Source organism: Vulpes vulpes, chromosome 9 (genome assembly GCF_048418805.1).
Source record: "Vulpes vulpes isolate BD-2025 chromosome 9, VulVul3, whole genome shotgun sequence".
NCBI lineage: Eukaryota > Metazoa > Chordata > Mammalia > Carnivora > Canidae > Vulpes > Vulpes vulpes.
Window position 1 is genome coordinate 9,076,898 of NC_132788.1, and position 15,964 is coordinate 9,092,861.

Sequence of the window (15,964 nt, forward strand, 5' to 3'; positions counted from 1 at the left end):
GACATGATTTCAAACACTTTGCATACATAATTTAATCTTCAACATTACCCATTCTGTTTTTTTTTCTTTCTATATATATATTTTTTAATTTTTATTTATTTATGATAGTCACAGAGAGAGAGAGAGAGAGGCAGAGACACAGGCAGAGGGAGAAGCAGGCTCCATGTACCGGGAGCCCGACGTGGAATTCGATCCCGGGTCTCCAGGATCGCGCCCTGGGCCAAAGGCAGGCGCCAAACCGCTGCACCACCCAGGGATCCCAACATTACCCATTCTGACAACAAAATTTTGTTATTGAATAAGGAAGTGGCGTGTTGGAAGACTCACCTCTGGAACCAGCTGGAGGCCATTATTTCTTAGGATGAGATATTTCCCCAAAGGGTGTAGTGTGTGCTCTGAACCAGCTACCAGGGTTTGGTGCTCTTTGTCAGGTACTTTATCCGGAATATATTGGATCTGGGAACCCTTCAAGCAAGGTTGACTGATTTGGCTGGTAAAGAAATAATGTGCCCTTTTAAGATTCAGACAGCTTATTACTTACATAAATGGCAAAAGCAGGAAGAGCAAAGGTGCCATCTCCCTGGGGCAGAAGGCCTCAGACCTCACTGGAACTTGCAATATGAGGAGACAGTGTGTCATGATACCTCTGGAAGATAAAGTGGTGAGTGGGACATGGCCTGTCATAGTGCTTCACAAGCGTCCCATGCTCTCATGTTCTGGAAAGGTCATGGGTCAGGCTGCCAAGACTTAGATCGAATCAACTGTAGTTAAGTCTTGCCTATGCCGTCTACGTGGAGACACGAAAGGTTACCAGGGTGCCATGGCTGAGCCACTCGCCAACAGAACCCAGAATTGTCAGAGATCTTAGTGCCCAAGTCGGGAATGCTTCTATAAGCTGAGCCAATTAGGATTCTGTGAATTGAAAACTGGCTATGCTCTGCATCCTGTACAAGTTTCCCGATGCCGCTGGGTATGAGGCCAAAAAGGATGCTATCCAGGATTCGGTAAGGTGATCAGTGACTAGAATATATAAATATTATTATTATAAATAATAATAATACTAGAATATATAAATAGCTTTCTATAAGAGTCAATAATTGGTAATAAAATATATTGGGGGGGGAAAGTTCATGCTCACAATAGCAAGAAAAAATATCAACTGCCCGAGCATTAAAAAAAAAAAAAAGAAAGAAAGAAATGGCTAAGTCCTGTGTGGAAAGGGGAAAAGAAGAGAAAATTTTACATAAGGAAAAATCTTTTAAAAGATTAAAATATAAATGGAAGCGCATAATACAATCCTTTATAGAAAGACCCAATATTTTCTACTGTAAATTTCACTCCAAATTATTCAATAAGAGAACTAGACAAGATAATTTTATATTTTATTTAGAAAAATAAATGAACAGAAATGGCAATAAAATTTTTTGAAAAAGTTGTTTGTACATCAGAATAGTCAGTAGGAGGGACCACAACGTGTCATCATGTAGCTGCTGAGGAATTGACTGGGGGTGGGGTGCGCAGGGTGGGGATGTGGGGAGAGGGATTGGCTATTTTATGAAAGATTGGATTCCAACTGAGAACTGTTCTCGCCTGTTTCCTGAATTGCAAAAGTGTTTTTGAAAGTATTCTCAAATATGCCCTCTAGCTGAAGTCCCAGCTTGATGAATTTCTGGTTGTCCTGGAAAGGCAAAGACAAAAATGAGAATGGCCATTGCACTGAGCTCACGCTCACCATGTTTTGTAGAATCTAGAACTTCATTTTACACTATCTCAAATGTTAAGTGAGAATTAATACAGTTAAGAGTGCTTTGTTCCCTGATAGCTTGATCATTTCTCTTTATCATTTCTCTAATTCTTCATCAGAGCCTTATCGATTAATTTTTTAAATATACTAGTTGCTTGATTTTCGAACACAGCACCATTGACTTGCAACACTACAATATGGTACAGAAAGGGGTTCATGGAGCCCCTCTCTCTCCCTCACCCCTTAAGATAATCCTTGTTTACTTTTTGATATAGCACTAAGAAATTTGGAAGTAATCCAAGATTTTGAATTTGAGAAATTTGATTTGGCAGCTTCCTTTAAAGGAGAGAAACACTAGTGGCCTCTATAATGCACTTTGAGCTGCGGAGAGACCTGGGTGTCCTGGCTCCTGCGGTGATGCCCCTCCTTGCACCATGGCCCTGTGGGTTTTGCCTGTAAGCAACCTCCCATACTCCGCATCCGGGCTGCAGCACTGGGAACCAGTGGTGCTAGGGAGATGCCCAGGCGTGAGGGCGAGGCCCCTGTCCACACATTCCCGAAGGCCCGGATGCACCAGCAACTGCGCATGCTCATACTCTATGCCTGGCACCCAATCTCCCTCGGCTGATTCCCTTAGTCTGGCTGAGTAAGGATAGGAACCCAGGACAAAGGTGGAGACTTCGGGGACATGCACAGAGCTACCCAGGTTCAGGGGGGAAAATGATCTTCCATTTCATTTTTTTTTTTATTTTATTGGAGTTCAATTTGCCAACATATAGCATAACACCCAGTGCTCATTCCATCAAGTGCCCCCCTCAGTGCCCATCACCCAGTCACCCCCACCCCCTGCCCACCTCTCTTTCCACCACCCCTTGTTCATTACCCACCATTTGCTTCAACGTGGATGGAACTGGAGGGTATTATGCTGAGTGAGATAAGTCAATCAGAGAAGGACAAAAATTATATGGTCTCATTCGTTTGGAGAATATAAAAAATAGCAAAAGGGAATAAAGGGGAAAGGAGAGAAAATGAGTGGGAAATATCAGAGAGGGAGACAGAACATGAGAGACTGCTCTTCCATTTCTTGCAGAAGGCAATAGGTCTGCAGTCCACTGCTCTCTGTGGGTGAAAACTGAGTACCTAGCAGCAAGTAAATGCTGAGGTCCTAAGCCGATGTCTGCAAGGACACCTAGTGTATTGTTATTTTCCCCACCTTAGACTGCAGGGCTTTTAGAATACTTCCAGAATTTGCACCTGTGTGGCTTAAACAGGATGAAGGAAATGGTAACATTTAGCTGATACAAGAAGAATAAATGGCAAGGAAGCTTAACCCAAAGAAAGAGGGAGCCCCTTACCTTGTAAAATGCCCTGTGGTTCTGAAAGATGAGGTACATGTCCCGTACAAACCCTTCCACTTGGAGGTACAGTTTCATATTCAGCTTTTTCTTGATTTTGTTTAGCCACATGGGCTTCTTTGGGCCATGAGATGCCCCTCTACTCTGCTGACAAAAAAAAGTGCCGAGGGCAAGCTGTTAGCGCCATTCCAAGTCTATCCTCCCCAAATTCCTTTTTTTTTTTTTTTTATATTTTTTTCTTTATTTATTTATGATAGTCACAGAGAGAGAGAGAGAGAGAGAGAGAGAGAGGCAGAGACACAGGCAAAGGGAGAAGCAGGCTCCATGCACCGGGAGCCCGACGTGGGATTTGATCCCGGGTCTCCAGGATCGCGCCCTGGGCCAAAGGCAGGCGCCAAGCCACTGCGCCACCCAGGGATCCCCTATCCTCCCCAAATTCCTATGTTGAAATCCTAACCCCCAGTGTGATGGTATTAGGAGGTCAGGCCTTTGGGAGATGATTAGATTGTGAGGATAAGTCTCATGAATGGGATTAGTGCCCTTATAAAAAGAGCTCTCTCCCTCTCCTTCCACCATGTGAGGACACTAAAAGAAGTTGGCAGTCTGCAGGATCACACTGGCACGCTGACCTCAGGCTTTCAGCCTCCAGAGCTGGGAAGAATAAATGTCTGCTGTTTGAGGTGCCCTGGCTCTAGTACTTTGTGGTAGCAGCCTAAATGGCCAAGCATTGAGTAAGCGGACTCTGACATCCATCAACAAGACAAGGATAATGACAATTGGACCCGTTGGACCCATATCACAAATTTGACAATGCCAATTTTGGGCTTTGTTGTCTTCACTTACGTAATGTGGTTTTGAGGCAAAAAAGAGGCTTTTTGAACAGCAGTAGACCTTCAAGAGGACAAATTCACATTTCTGCAAAAGATAAATGAGATTTTATTTTTTTATTTTTTAGATTGTATTTATTTATTCATAATAGACACACAGAGAGAGGCAGACACAGGCAGAGGGAGAAGCAGGCTCCATGCTGGGAGCCCGATGCGGGACTCGACCCTGGGACTCCAGGATCGCCCCCCGGGCCAAAGGCAGGCGCCAAACCACTGAGCCACCCAGGGATCCCCGATAGATGAGATTTTAAGTGATGAGCAGCTTGGAGAGGATGAAACGTAAATATGCTCAGAGGGCATGCACAGCTCCCAAACCTGTGGCCTATGAAAAAACACAGAATGGGCATTTTCTTTGGAACACAAATTGTAGTGTTAGGTCTGTGATCAAAGCACACGGGGGACAGCAGTTTGCCCTTGGGCATCATCCCTCCAGCCCCTGCAAGGCTGTGCTTCTTCTCTCAAGTCCACAGAAAAGAGAAGACTTCAGGTTTACATTTCAACTCACCAACTGTTCCTCAGGTACCATCCGCCTCTTTAGGACCTCAGATGCCTGGTGACGTAGTTGGCTTTGTGGGCACTTTTTCTGAAGAGCCTTTATCCTGCAGAAGATGCAACTCCATGGGTCCCTGAGAAGTTGGGCACAAGATCAGCAGAGGTAGGTTGTCTGTGACTCAGCCACTGTTTCTACAGCTGCTAAAGGCCTCTGTTCAGGAATGATGGGTGGTTTCCACATTGTACCCAACTTCTCTCTTGGACACTCCCCTGCATTAGAGCCCCATATGGGCACAGTTTCCAGACACCCCTCCCGTTAATCATGGTAGCGGGGCTGACAGTTTGCTGAGTGAGCTGCCATGGTGGGTGACAGTCTTTCATTCATCTCAAAACTTAGAGTTCTCATCTGAGCCACTGTGGGCTCAGTAATGATCCCTGCCTGTTAAAAAGTGAGAATTGGAGATCAGTACCTTCAGTACTGGAGTCTTGGGCCTCACTGAGCCATCAGACCATAGTAAAAGCAAACCAGCTCTTGCTTCTCAACTTAGCAGAATAAGCACAGAGCACAGAGCTACAGGCATCCTCTCCTCCAGCACTGCCGTATCTAGACCTAGAATCTGTGCTGCAGAAATTTCTTGGAAAGGAACTCTATGGACAGAGTAGTTCAGACATCTGCCATTTGCTCCTAGATTCATTGTCCATTGTCCTCTGCCAGGATCCCTATGCTGAAGGGCTCTCAATAGTCAAGCGGATACACTGGTCTCTCCTAGATATGTCATTTGTCCCTCGCCTTGGCTACTCCAGTGCTTGCTCAAGGGGTCCATTCCTAAGTACGTGTGGTGTGAGCATGGGGACTATACATGGGCTCAGCAATAGAGCAGATCTGTCTTCTGCCCCTGCAGATTGTGCATCTGTAGAGCTTTATGCAGAATCCCTGAGATGACATTATTTCCTGGGAACTACCGGCTGGAACAGGTGGATTACATTAGACTCTTCCACTCCTGAAGGGCAATGCCCTGTCTTCAGAGGGACAGACACAGTCCTGGTAGAAATCATCCACCCGCCCTGGCCATAGCAATGCTGTCTATACTATACTCACGGGATGCCTTATCTATCTCCATGTTAATTCCACATCCCATCAACTCTGACCAAAGATACATTTTAGGGCAAAGGAAATGCAGCATTAATGGCCATCTGAAGGCTCATCAGAGTCCCAGATTTGTCAACTTTTTATGTTCCCATAGTAGGTAGTATATGCTTTAAACCAGCAGCTAATGTATGGTTTCATAACCCCATCAAAGTGCATGGGTGTCTGGGAACCAAGTGGGGGTTATGGGAGTGACACCTCTTTCTAGTGTTTCCCATTAATCTATTGCTGCTAGCGCCATTAAACAACTCTGGATCATATTTCTGGATCCTGATATTTTAAGACTCTGCTCTCTCTGCATCAAAACACATACAACCAGAGATAACTCTGCAGGCTGATTGCACATGGTAGGAGGATCTGTGCCATAGGAAGGAAGGGCAAGAGGGGTCCAGTCTCACTGACCTGTTAGCATCTATATGGTGGATGTGGCATGTCTCATGAAAAGACTTTGGACAAGTATCACAGCAGAACAGCCTTCCGGGTCCACGGCAAACCTCACATATATTTGAGTTTTCTGGCTAGAAGGGGAATAATGCAGACATCACTGGAATCAGTGAGACCCCGGAAGCTCAACATGTTGAGATTCTAGAACACATGACCTTTGCTTGTACCCAGGTGACACTTTTAAATTTTTCTCATCAAAATATTAAGGAACAACACTGAGTGAAGATTTTAGAAGAAGACATTCTGGTCTGTAGTGAAGTTTGGGAGGAAAGAGCCATTAAGACCATTAAAGTTTTCTTTATTGAGACAGATTCTGACACAAATGAGCAATAACCACAAAAAAGGATGAGTTAAAGATTATCTGAGAAATTTATTATTTGGCTCAGGGATATAATACAGTGTCTTATCTAGTTGTCTACATTCATCATCTACATTGACTTGTTGAAGAGTAATTTACTGAGAATTTAATATAACGGATTATACTTCTGACATATCACCGCATCCTATTTTCTTGGCCATAAGCTCCTCATGATTTGAAGGTCCTGGAGAGGAGTTCCTGCACTGTGGACTCCGTGACTGGAGGGCTCCTGGGCCTGTGACAGTACCTCTGGGGTGGAAAGATGTGGCCACAGATGGCCAGGTAGTTGCCAGGGAGGACAGAGCTCTTGGCTCTGGGAGCCTGTGGGAAGATGTTCTATGATTTAGTTCGATATGTAAGGTGTGGAGATGCCATCTCCAAATGGTCAGGGATTGTGGTAACAGTGACCACCACAACTGAAGGCCATACCCTCATTTTCTAAGCACATAGAAAACCCTGGTGGAAGGGCCCACAAAATTCGTTGATACTGGATCAATCTCAATATGTGGGACCTTTAACTAAATTTAACTTCATTTAATGAAATTAAGCATTTGATAGTGTTTTATCTAAGTATTGTGGAGTAACAAACACATGTAACAAACACTAGAATTAATAGACCGAAATAAGACCTGATCAAGGAATGAGCCCATGTTGGGTAAAAGAAATACATTTTTTCCCTGCTGTTTTTTGTGTATGTGTCTATGTAATAATCTACGTGGTAATAACATGTGAATCCCTACGTGCTACAATTTCTTTGTAAGATGGTTGTGTGCCTGGCCTGGAGAAATGCCCAGAAGGATGAGCACCGGGCTCCTCTTCTGGGGCCACCTGAACAGCAAGAGAGCCAAATGAGGAAGACTATGTGGTGGGGAAACATTTCATCCAGCTCTACACCTAGATGAAAAGATGAAAATATCTTGTCTATATCATGGGCTGGAGGAAGGATTTACATCCTCGTGTGACAATCTAGGTACAAAATAATGCACAAAGCGAGTGAGCACGAGAGAGCATGAGAAAGCATAAGCCAGGGGAAGGGACAGCAGGAGAGGGAGAGGCAGGCTCGATTAGGAGGAAGTCTGATATGGGGCTCGATGCCAGGACCCTGAGATCAGGACTTGAGCTGAAGGCAGGTGCTTAGCCAACTGAGCCACCCAGGCACCCCAATACTCTGCTTCTTTCTTTCAGATATTCAATTCAGCACCAGTCCTGCTGATCCCATTTTTCAAATATCCCACCTCCTTCTCAGTGTTTCTGTGAGGTCCAAGGCCACGAGGATGCAGAGGCCCTTCTAGCAACACTGTCTTACTAGCCAAAGAACAGCAGCCTGCTTTTTGGGTTCTAAATGGTAATAGAATATCATCCTTGCGCCCAATGTGCTGATGTGAATCGGGGGCATATCTCAATTTGTAAATTCTTCTCATCTATAAATTCAATAAAAGAAAAAGAAGAGACACAAAAATCACACATAATAGGAAATTCTAGGTTCTTGTGTTTTGCCCATGCGCTCCCTTTATTGAAAGGCAAAATTTAAGGATTAGGTTGTCAGGGTCATCCCTGGACACATCCCTACATGGGCCATGTAAACATTTTTTCTTTTGTCAGAACAGATGACACTCATGGATGCTGACCAATTCTGGGTCGAGGTTTCTGGACCATCATCTTACAAAGTGCACTGTAGACAGGCCCTGAGAAAGAATGAATAAACATGCCGATCCTGTGTTGGAAAGCTCATGGTCTGGGAAGCCCATATGTAACCTTGACACATATCTCTTTAACCTTTTTAGTAAGAAATTTGTTCTTTTGCTTGACAGTAGTTCTCAACCTGATGTACGATAGAATCATCTGGAGGGCTTTAAAAAAATCCTGATGCCCGAGGCCAAATCCTCAGAGATTCAATTAATCACATGTGAGTTTGGTTGTTTGCTTCACCAGGGCGGGGACATAGGCAGTAGGTTTTAAACATTCCCCAGATGGCTTTCAGGTGCAGTCATTCATGGAGACCTCTGGCTTCAAAAGCAGTGGTTTCTGGATCAGCAGAAGCAGCATCCGTTGAACAGCAGTGGCCCACAACTTTGGCTGTGCATTAAAACCAGCGAGGAGCTTTGGAAAATACTGACTGTAACATCAGAACCTCTGTGGGCAGGACCTCCAGCTGACTGCCCTGTGCAGCCAAGGTTGGGAGCCCAAGATCAAGAGGGATTTCTCCCAGCAAAGCCTGGGAGCTGTGAGTACAGTCATTATCAGCCTACGACATCAGTCACAGAAAGGTTATGAAAAGGAGTGAGGACATTCTTGTTAGAAGAATTGCCTTCTTATCTTCACAGATAAGGTTGTGGTTGTGAGCTGCAAGAAATAACCCTCCATGTCCATTCCAGTTCTCAGAAAATTTGCACAGACCCCAGAGATGAGAGATATTCTAATACTCAAGGGTCCCACCTCCAGCAGAGGAATGGGAGTGGTGTGGATGCATCTAGATCGTGCTGCGCAATGCATTTGCTAGAAGGCCAGAGGGCACAGCAACCCATTTCTATCCCCTCTTGGTAGGCATCCTGTATCAGTACAGCTGCTCATCATTCTATAGTGAGAGGCTCCCCCTGAAGTTGCGCAAAAAAGGTGACTGTGCCTAAAACATGGATCTTGTCGCAATGAAAGCAATCAAAGTGTGATTCAGCTTAAATGGAGGGGCCATCTGTGATGTCGGCCAACTTTAAAGCAGGGCCTATGGGATCAGAAGGGTCTGCACATAATCGAGCTCTAGCCAAGCAATTTGAGTAAAAATGTCTGTGATTTGCTAGCTTCAGTCTTAGCCAACTCAGTACCCTGGTGGCTCCCTTGAGACGGACTCCAAGGTCTTCACAAAGGACCCTGCAGCTACTTCTCTGCAGTCTCCACCTGCCCCGTGTACATTTCTCAGCAGGATTCATGACAGGGTCCACCCCTGGACTTGCCAGCTTGTTCCAGCCTGTTCCAGCCTGTTCCTTCTGGCCGATGCTTCAAACCATCTGAACTATCTTGGAGTGCGTGTTTGTGGTCTTCCTTCCCTCCCTTTTCAAACCCTTCTTTAAAATGCTGCGATTCTCCCAAATGTGCTCCTTACCCCTAATTTGCAGGCCAGCCTTGGCTATTACCACTTTAAGTCCTGGCTCTAGAGACCCCAGTAGTCTAGTCCTCTGACTCCCATACACACTTTTGAGGGGAAATAAGGAAACAGGAAGGTTTCCCTGAACAAATGGAAAGGAGACTTTCATGCAGAGACACCAGCTCCCAAATCAGCTCCCTGGTGTGGGTAACGCGTCTGCCATTCTCTGCTCATCACACACAGTGGCGCCCTCCAACTGAGTGTGCACGTGTAGCAGGGAAACCCGGCAATGACACAGGTAATGTATGGAGGGATAAGGCCTGGATTATTCTGGGGTCACGGGTGAGGGAGTTAGTACTTACATAAGGGTCAAAAAAGTTGTTGCTGGATTCCTGGGTGGTGCAGCGGTTTAGCGCCTGCCTTTGGCCCAGGGCGCTATCCTGGAGACCCGGGATCGAATCCCGCGTCGGGCTCCCGGTGCATGGAGCCTGCATCTCCCTCTGACTGTGTCTCTGCTTCTCTCTCTCTCTCTGTGACTATCATAAATAAAATAAAAAAAAAAAAGTTGTTGCTGCTAGACTGAAAAGAGAGAAAGATTGAGTGACAATATTGAATATGATTTTTCATTAACCACACATTTAAGCAAACTTCTTTACGTAAAGGATTCATGCCATGGCCCTCCCTTTGTTTCATAGCTGTGTTTATAAACAGGGTCTGGATGGCTAACTGGAGAATGAGGAAACATGAAATTATATGTCCCTGACGGTTTGGCCCAATGCAAGTTTTCTTCTCTGGCTATCAGACCCAAAGCAGGCCTTTCTGAGCCCGGTCCTGAATTATACAGATAGAGTTGGAGCTGCAGTGAGGGAATCAGCCTGAGGATTAAATGTCCAGAGCCCCCAGCAAACACAGCGCCCAGAGTCCTGGATGCCGTGCAGGTGTCCTAGAGAATCCCTCTGCCTTCTGCAGCTCACCCAGGGCATAGCCCTGAAAAGAAAATGGGTCTAAGGTCCCCAGTCCTGTACCACTTCTTCCTGAAGCTAAGCACCTCTCCACTTTGTCCTGAATCCCAAAAGCTTGCATTGACCTTGGATATCTGTGGACTGACTTGGCCTCATTCAGCCTGGAACCATGCCTGCCTCTGCTTCTACCTCCAGTCCGAGGCAGTGAGGCCACAGATAAGCCACTCAGTATGATCCCAAGCACAATGACCTGGAAGACAGGTACATCACTGCCTGCCTCTCAGCGTGGCCTAGAACCCCCCACCCCACCCCGACAGTTATTGTCCCACGTTAGACAACGAAGTTGAAACAATCCTTTGGTCTCTTGCTTTGGTCTCCTGTGCGCGGCCACTGGCCAAGCATAAGTTTAGTGCTCAGTGTGTGCTCCACAGGTGTTTGTTGAATGGATACATAAGTGCACAAACACATGAACAAGTTGTCACTTAGGAGAGGAGTTTTCTTCGCAGCCAGTAAATGATCAGCTCGGAGTTTTCGGTCTTATTATCTTGGGACACCTCAGCTATCACCATCGGGTTTAACAGGAATCTTATGAGCAGGAAAACTGCAAGCAGCACCTCCTGTCATTTGATGGCACAGGGAATAGAAGCCTAGGGGCAGGGAAGGAAGAGACTCTGGAGAGATGCTCTGAGAACTGAGGTAGTCACACCTTAAGAGCTGTAAGCCCAGAGGCACCTGAGAGGCATCTGTGATGAAGGGACGGGAGATGGCCAACTCCCCTGATTCACCCACACTGAGTTACCCTTGACTCCCTAGCACTGGGCAGAGATGTTTGCTCTTAATGAACAGAGCAAATAGTGTGTCTTTCTCTAGAAAATCCAGTGGATGCAAGCTCCGGCGACTCAGTCTGTAGCATAAAGTCAGTGGAGCAGTTAGCCCCAGAAGCCAGCTTTGTGAAGACTGTGACTTTTTGGTGCAGCAGAGGTAGACCAAAGTCACATCTCTGGGAGGTTAGAAAAATGAAGTTTTTCTATCTGCCTGTGCCCCACACAGTTTCTCCCTCACACTCACTCTTGGAGAGGCCAATGGAACATGTCAACTATCCCACCTCCTACCTTGGAATCCATGCAGCATCGAAACCACTGGTTCATGAACTCCACATGTGACTTTGAAGGAAAGAGAATTCACTTCCATAGATTGAACTAAGGTTTGCAAAGCCCCTCTGGTGAAGCCTGATGTTTTCACTCCCAAACCATCTCCCTGGTGTGTGGCATCTCCACAAAGCAGAAGATCTTCCAGGTCAGCAGTGTCTCACCCCCACACACCAGTCTTCCAATCTCCCTCCTCTCTAAGGTGATATCTCCATAAAGGAAAGGAATGTTGGGGATCCCTGGGTGGCGCAGCGGTTTGGCGCCTGCCTTTGGCCCAGGACGCGATCCTGGAGACCCGGGATCGAGTCCCACATCGGGCTCCTGGTACATGGAGCCTGCTTCTCCCTCTGCCTGTGTCTCTGCCTCTGCCTCTCTCTCTCTCTCTCTCTCTCTCTCTCTCTCTCTCTCTCTGTGTGTGTGTGTGTGTGTGACTATCATAAATAAAAAAAAAAAAAAAGGAAAAGAATGTTCCCTTAAAGAAGGATCCCTTGAAGAAGGACTCAGTGTGAATGTGCGTGTGTGCATGTGAAGGAGAGGAAAGATACAAAAGAAAGGGAGAGACTGTGACATGGGTGGTTTGCTCCACCAGGTGACATATGGCTATTATTCATCCTAAGGGGGTGAGACATAGGCCGAAAGTCATGTGATAATTACCTTTCTTCTTTTTCTTCTTCTTGGCGGGTCTGGTAGGTATTTATTCTGAAAGAGAAATGGGATTAATGCTACGATGGGTCCTTGTTTCTACTCTGCAAGCTTGGTATTTCCAGCTGCCTTCCAGATATATCCCACTGTCAACATAAATTCAAGGAGTCTTCATGGAAAAGAATGCCCCTCTCCAAATCTGTAACACACTCTTCTCTCTTGCCAGGCTCAGCCTTAAGGTAAGCTTTAAAAACCACATCCTCTCTTACTTTCCTCATAGCCTTGCCAGGTTTCCCTTCCTGATGTTTTCTACACTCACTGCTTCCTTTTCCATCCCCCAGGACCCCTCTAACTTGTGACTTTATACCTGACATGCTACAGCTACTCCACTGGCACATACCTGCTGAGTGATGGACAAGGAGCAGGCCCTATCAGTGGCCCTAGGTACACAAAGGTGTCTAGGGCTTTGCGGAGACAAGTGGGAAGAGCCATGATAGAGTGGGTAGGGATGATGAAGTGTGAACTGTGCTCTCACAGAGTATTTTGGGGTTCAGAGATGGGTCAGTGTGGTAGGCTCTAATGGCCACCACAGATGGTCAGATCCCAAACCACAGACCTCTGAATTATTTTAAGTGGTAAAAAGGTGTAATTTAATTAAGGATCTTGCAATGGGGAAATCATTCTGATGATCTCTATGGGGCCAATGTAATGATGCGCGTCCTCTTGCCAGAGAGGCCAGAGGGTCAGCGTGAGTAGTAAGAAAGGTAATGACAGAACACGAGGTTGGAGTGACGACAGGAAGGGCCTTCAGCCCAGGAATGCAGGCAGCTTCCTTCCAGAAGCTGAAAAAGGCAAGGAGCAAATTCTCCCTGGAAGGCTCCAGAAAGAACCAGCCCTGCCCACACCTTGTCTTGAGCCCAGTTAAAGTGATTTCAGACTTCTAGCCTCCAGAACTGTTAAGATAATGGATTTGTGTTTTGTTTTTGGTGGTGTTGTTTTTTTGTGGTGTTTTAAGCCACCCAGGTTGTAAAGAATTGTTAGAGCAGCCACAGGAAGCAAGTGTAGTGAGTGTGTGCTGTTGGAGCTGGGCCTTGGAGGCTGGGCGAGGGTACACCAGGCACAGAGGCCGTGAAGGTCGGGTGAGGTCTTCGTGGCTGCCAACACTCCACCTTCCAGCCCATCTTGCACGCTCTGAGCAGATTAATACTTCTAAAGCAGTGTTTCACCGGTGTTAGTCCCTAACTCAACCACACCCACCCGCCCTCCCCTGCCCCCGCCACCCTCATGATCTCTCCATGCCTGCAGAAGTGTCTAGACTCCTTCCTCCAGCCTCAAGATGTCTTCCATCAGCCCAACCCATGTATTTAACCTTATTACCGTTATTTCCTGACAAATCATGGGCAGGATCCTCATGCCATCCTTTCTCTGTAGAATGCCTCCTTCCCACATTTTTGCTCATCAGGACCATTCTTTCAAGACTCAGCTCAGTGCACACTGTTCCATGAAAGTGTCCTTAACCTCAAGGCCGGAAATGACCTTCCCTCCCCAGAGCCACTGCACGTCTTCCTGCCGGAGCCCCTCCTTAGAGCACCGCCAGGCTTGCAGTCCTGTGGTGATGAGGCTGGTGTGCTGCCTGCTGCGTGAAGGAGGTGCTGTGACCATGCAGCCTTCCTCCTACACGGCTGGGGCTCAGACCTTATAGTCCCCGTGGCTTTAGATGTGTCTCAATAGATATTTGCAGAACAAAGAGCTTTTCTTTATCATTAGAACAGCACAAGGAAGGGCCCTCTGGGTCAAGTGAAAGAGTCAGAAGGCTCAAGTTCATCTTCAGCAGAGACCCAGTCCATTTTGTCCACATCAGGGGTCCAAAGGAGGCATTTTGGGAGGTGGGTAGAGGGATAGGGTAACTGGGGGGACAGGTAATTGGGTGATGGGCATTAAGGAAGGCGTGTGATGTGATGAGCGCTGGGTGTTATATGCAAACTGATGAATTATTGAACTCTACATCTGAAACTAATGATGTGCTCTATGTTGCCTAATTGAATTTAAATAAAAAAACAGATGCAATTTATCTATATTCTCTTCCATGAATGAATTTCAGAAGGCGATCGAAAGAAATAATGTTGGGACACCTGGGTGGGTCAGTGGTTGAGCATCTGCCTTCAGCTCAGGACGTGATCCTGGGGGTCCTGGAATCTAGTCCTGCATCAGGCTCCCCGCAGGGAGCCTGCTTCTCCCTCTGCCTATGTCTCTGCCTCTCTCTCATGAGTAAATAAATATTTTTAAAAAGAAAAAGAAAAGAAATAATATTAAAACTTTCTGTAATCCAGGAAACACCCATGCCGATGGGCTATCTTCAGATACATGTAGTTCTATTTTGCTACTTTAAATATTGGCCTCCAAAGTCTAAGACCCCCGCTCCCCACTTAAATGCTTACCTGGGACCACATTACATAGCGGTGATTATTCATGGCCCCATCAGGGCCATAGTTTACTGTCCTACCTTCAAAAGGATAAGAGTTCATGCATTTAGAGGATGAAGCTGTAACATAAAGCAGCCAAGATGCTTTCTGAGCGCAATGTTAGACCTGGGCAAGACCCTTGATTTAAGCCACTTGTCCTTGGAATACCTCAATCAGGTTTTTCAGGGGAAATCCGCCACATCTCACACTCATCTTCCAGTTCTTGGATCGTGAGTGGTTTCCTTCAACTTCAAATTCCCTGAGAGTGAACCAGCTTCCATTCTCACCCTTTATACACTTCTCTGAGGTTCCTATGAAACCAAAACAAGGAGTTGCCAGGGAGCGGCGCTCTCCCCCGCCGACCGTGGAATCCCCAGAATGTGGCCTGGCCATGGATCTGGCCCACCCATCTTGGGCCCAGAAACTACAGCAGGAAAGCTGAGATCCCCCTCAGGGGCCCCAGAAGCAGCTCAGAAGGCAAGGGCAGGAGGGGAATTCCTGCCCTGTGTACAACGTCTTTGACCTTTGTGCACACGTCTTTGACCTTTGTGCAATGAGGACGATAATTAGCACCAACATTTATTTTTAAAATGTATTTCACTGTATTCAAAAGAGAAAAAAAACTGAACGGTTCTGAAAATGAATGAGCAAGATTCTTTTCCTCTACTTCTGTGAGAGCCAGGCTGAGTTTCAGAGGGGGCAAATGAAGCCGACAGGTGGCCATGTGGCAGCTGTCACCACAGCCACATCTGCCTCCTCTTGTACAATGTCGGTCATCCAGCTAATGGCAATCAATTACTTCTCATATTTTGGGGGTGCTTGTGTAGCTCAGTCAGTTGAGCATTTGTCTCCTGATTTTGGCTCAGGTCAGGATCTCAGGGTCATGAGATTGAGCCCTGTGTTGGGCTCCACACTGAACATGGAGTCTGCTTGGAATCCTCTCTCTCCCTCTGCCCCTTCCCCCTCTATCCCTCTCTCTCTCTCTCTTAAAAAAATTATTTCTCATATTTTGGACTCATTGCTACTTTATGGGAAAAGTATTATAGAAATGTCATCAAGTGGGAAAAGTTAAATTACACATCTGCAATACGGTTACAGAGCAAACATTGATACTTGTTGGTGCCTAAAGAACTGTATTTGGGGAGGGGAGAATCAATTATGGCAGAGGAACATTTGTACTGTACTTTAACAGTTATGAATTGCAAAGTTTTTCATATCTATCATTTCATTTTTTCCCCCTTATA

General features: G+C 46.2%; 1 protein-coding gene across 37 annotated transcripts in view; it reads right to left on the reverse strand.

The window, feature by feature from the left end:
• Nucleotides 1-1,369: 1,369 nt before the first annotated feature.
• The window catches only part of SP100 (SP100 nuclear antigen), a 98,682-nt gene continuing 84,087 nt past the window's right edge, over nucleotides 1,370-15,964 (reverse strand). For 20 of the 37 annotated variants that reach the window (XM_072719225.1, XM_072719219.1, XM_072719218.1 and 17 more), the window contains 9 exons: nucleotides 14,889-15,031; nucleotides 12,271-12,315; nucleotides 9,869-10,042; nucleotides 7,663-7,848; nucleotides 6,028-6,143; nucleotides 4,492-4,612; nucleotides 3,943-4,014; nucleotides 3,100-3,246; nucleotides 1,370-1,678 (listed from right to left, as the gene is read on the reverse strand). In XM_072719225.1, the coding sequence (XP_072575326.1) occupies nucleotides 1,553-1,678; nucleotides 3,100-3,246; nucleotides 3,943-4,014; nucleotides 4,492-4,612; nucleotides 6,028-6,143; nucleotides 7,663-7,848; nucleotides 9,869-10,042; nucleotides 12,271-12,315; nucleotides 14,889-15,031 (1,130 nt within the window). In that variant the 3' untranslated portion in view covers nucleotides 1,370-1,552. Of the gene's footprint in view, nucleotides 1,679-3,099; nucleotides 3,247-3,942; nucleotides 4,015-4,491; nucleotides 4,613-6,027; nucleotides 6,144-6,415; nucleotides 6,749-7,662; nucleotides 7,849-9,868; nucleotides 10,043-12,270; nucleotides 12,316-14,888; nucleotides 15,032-15,964 lie in introns of those variants that run through there. The other 17 variants (XM_072719231.1, XM_072719230.1, XM_072719228.1 and 14 more) reach the window with 6 other exon arrangements.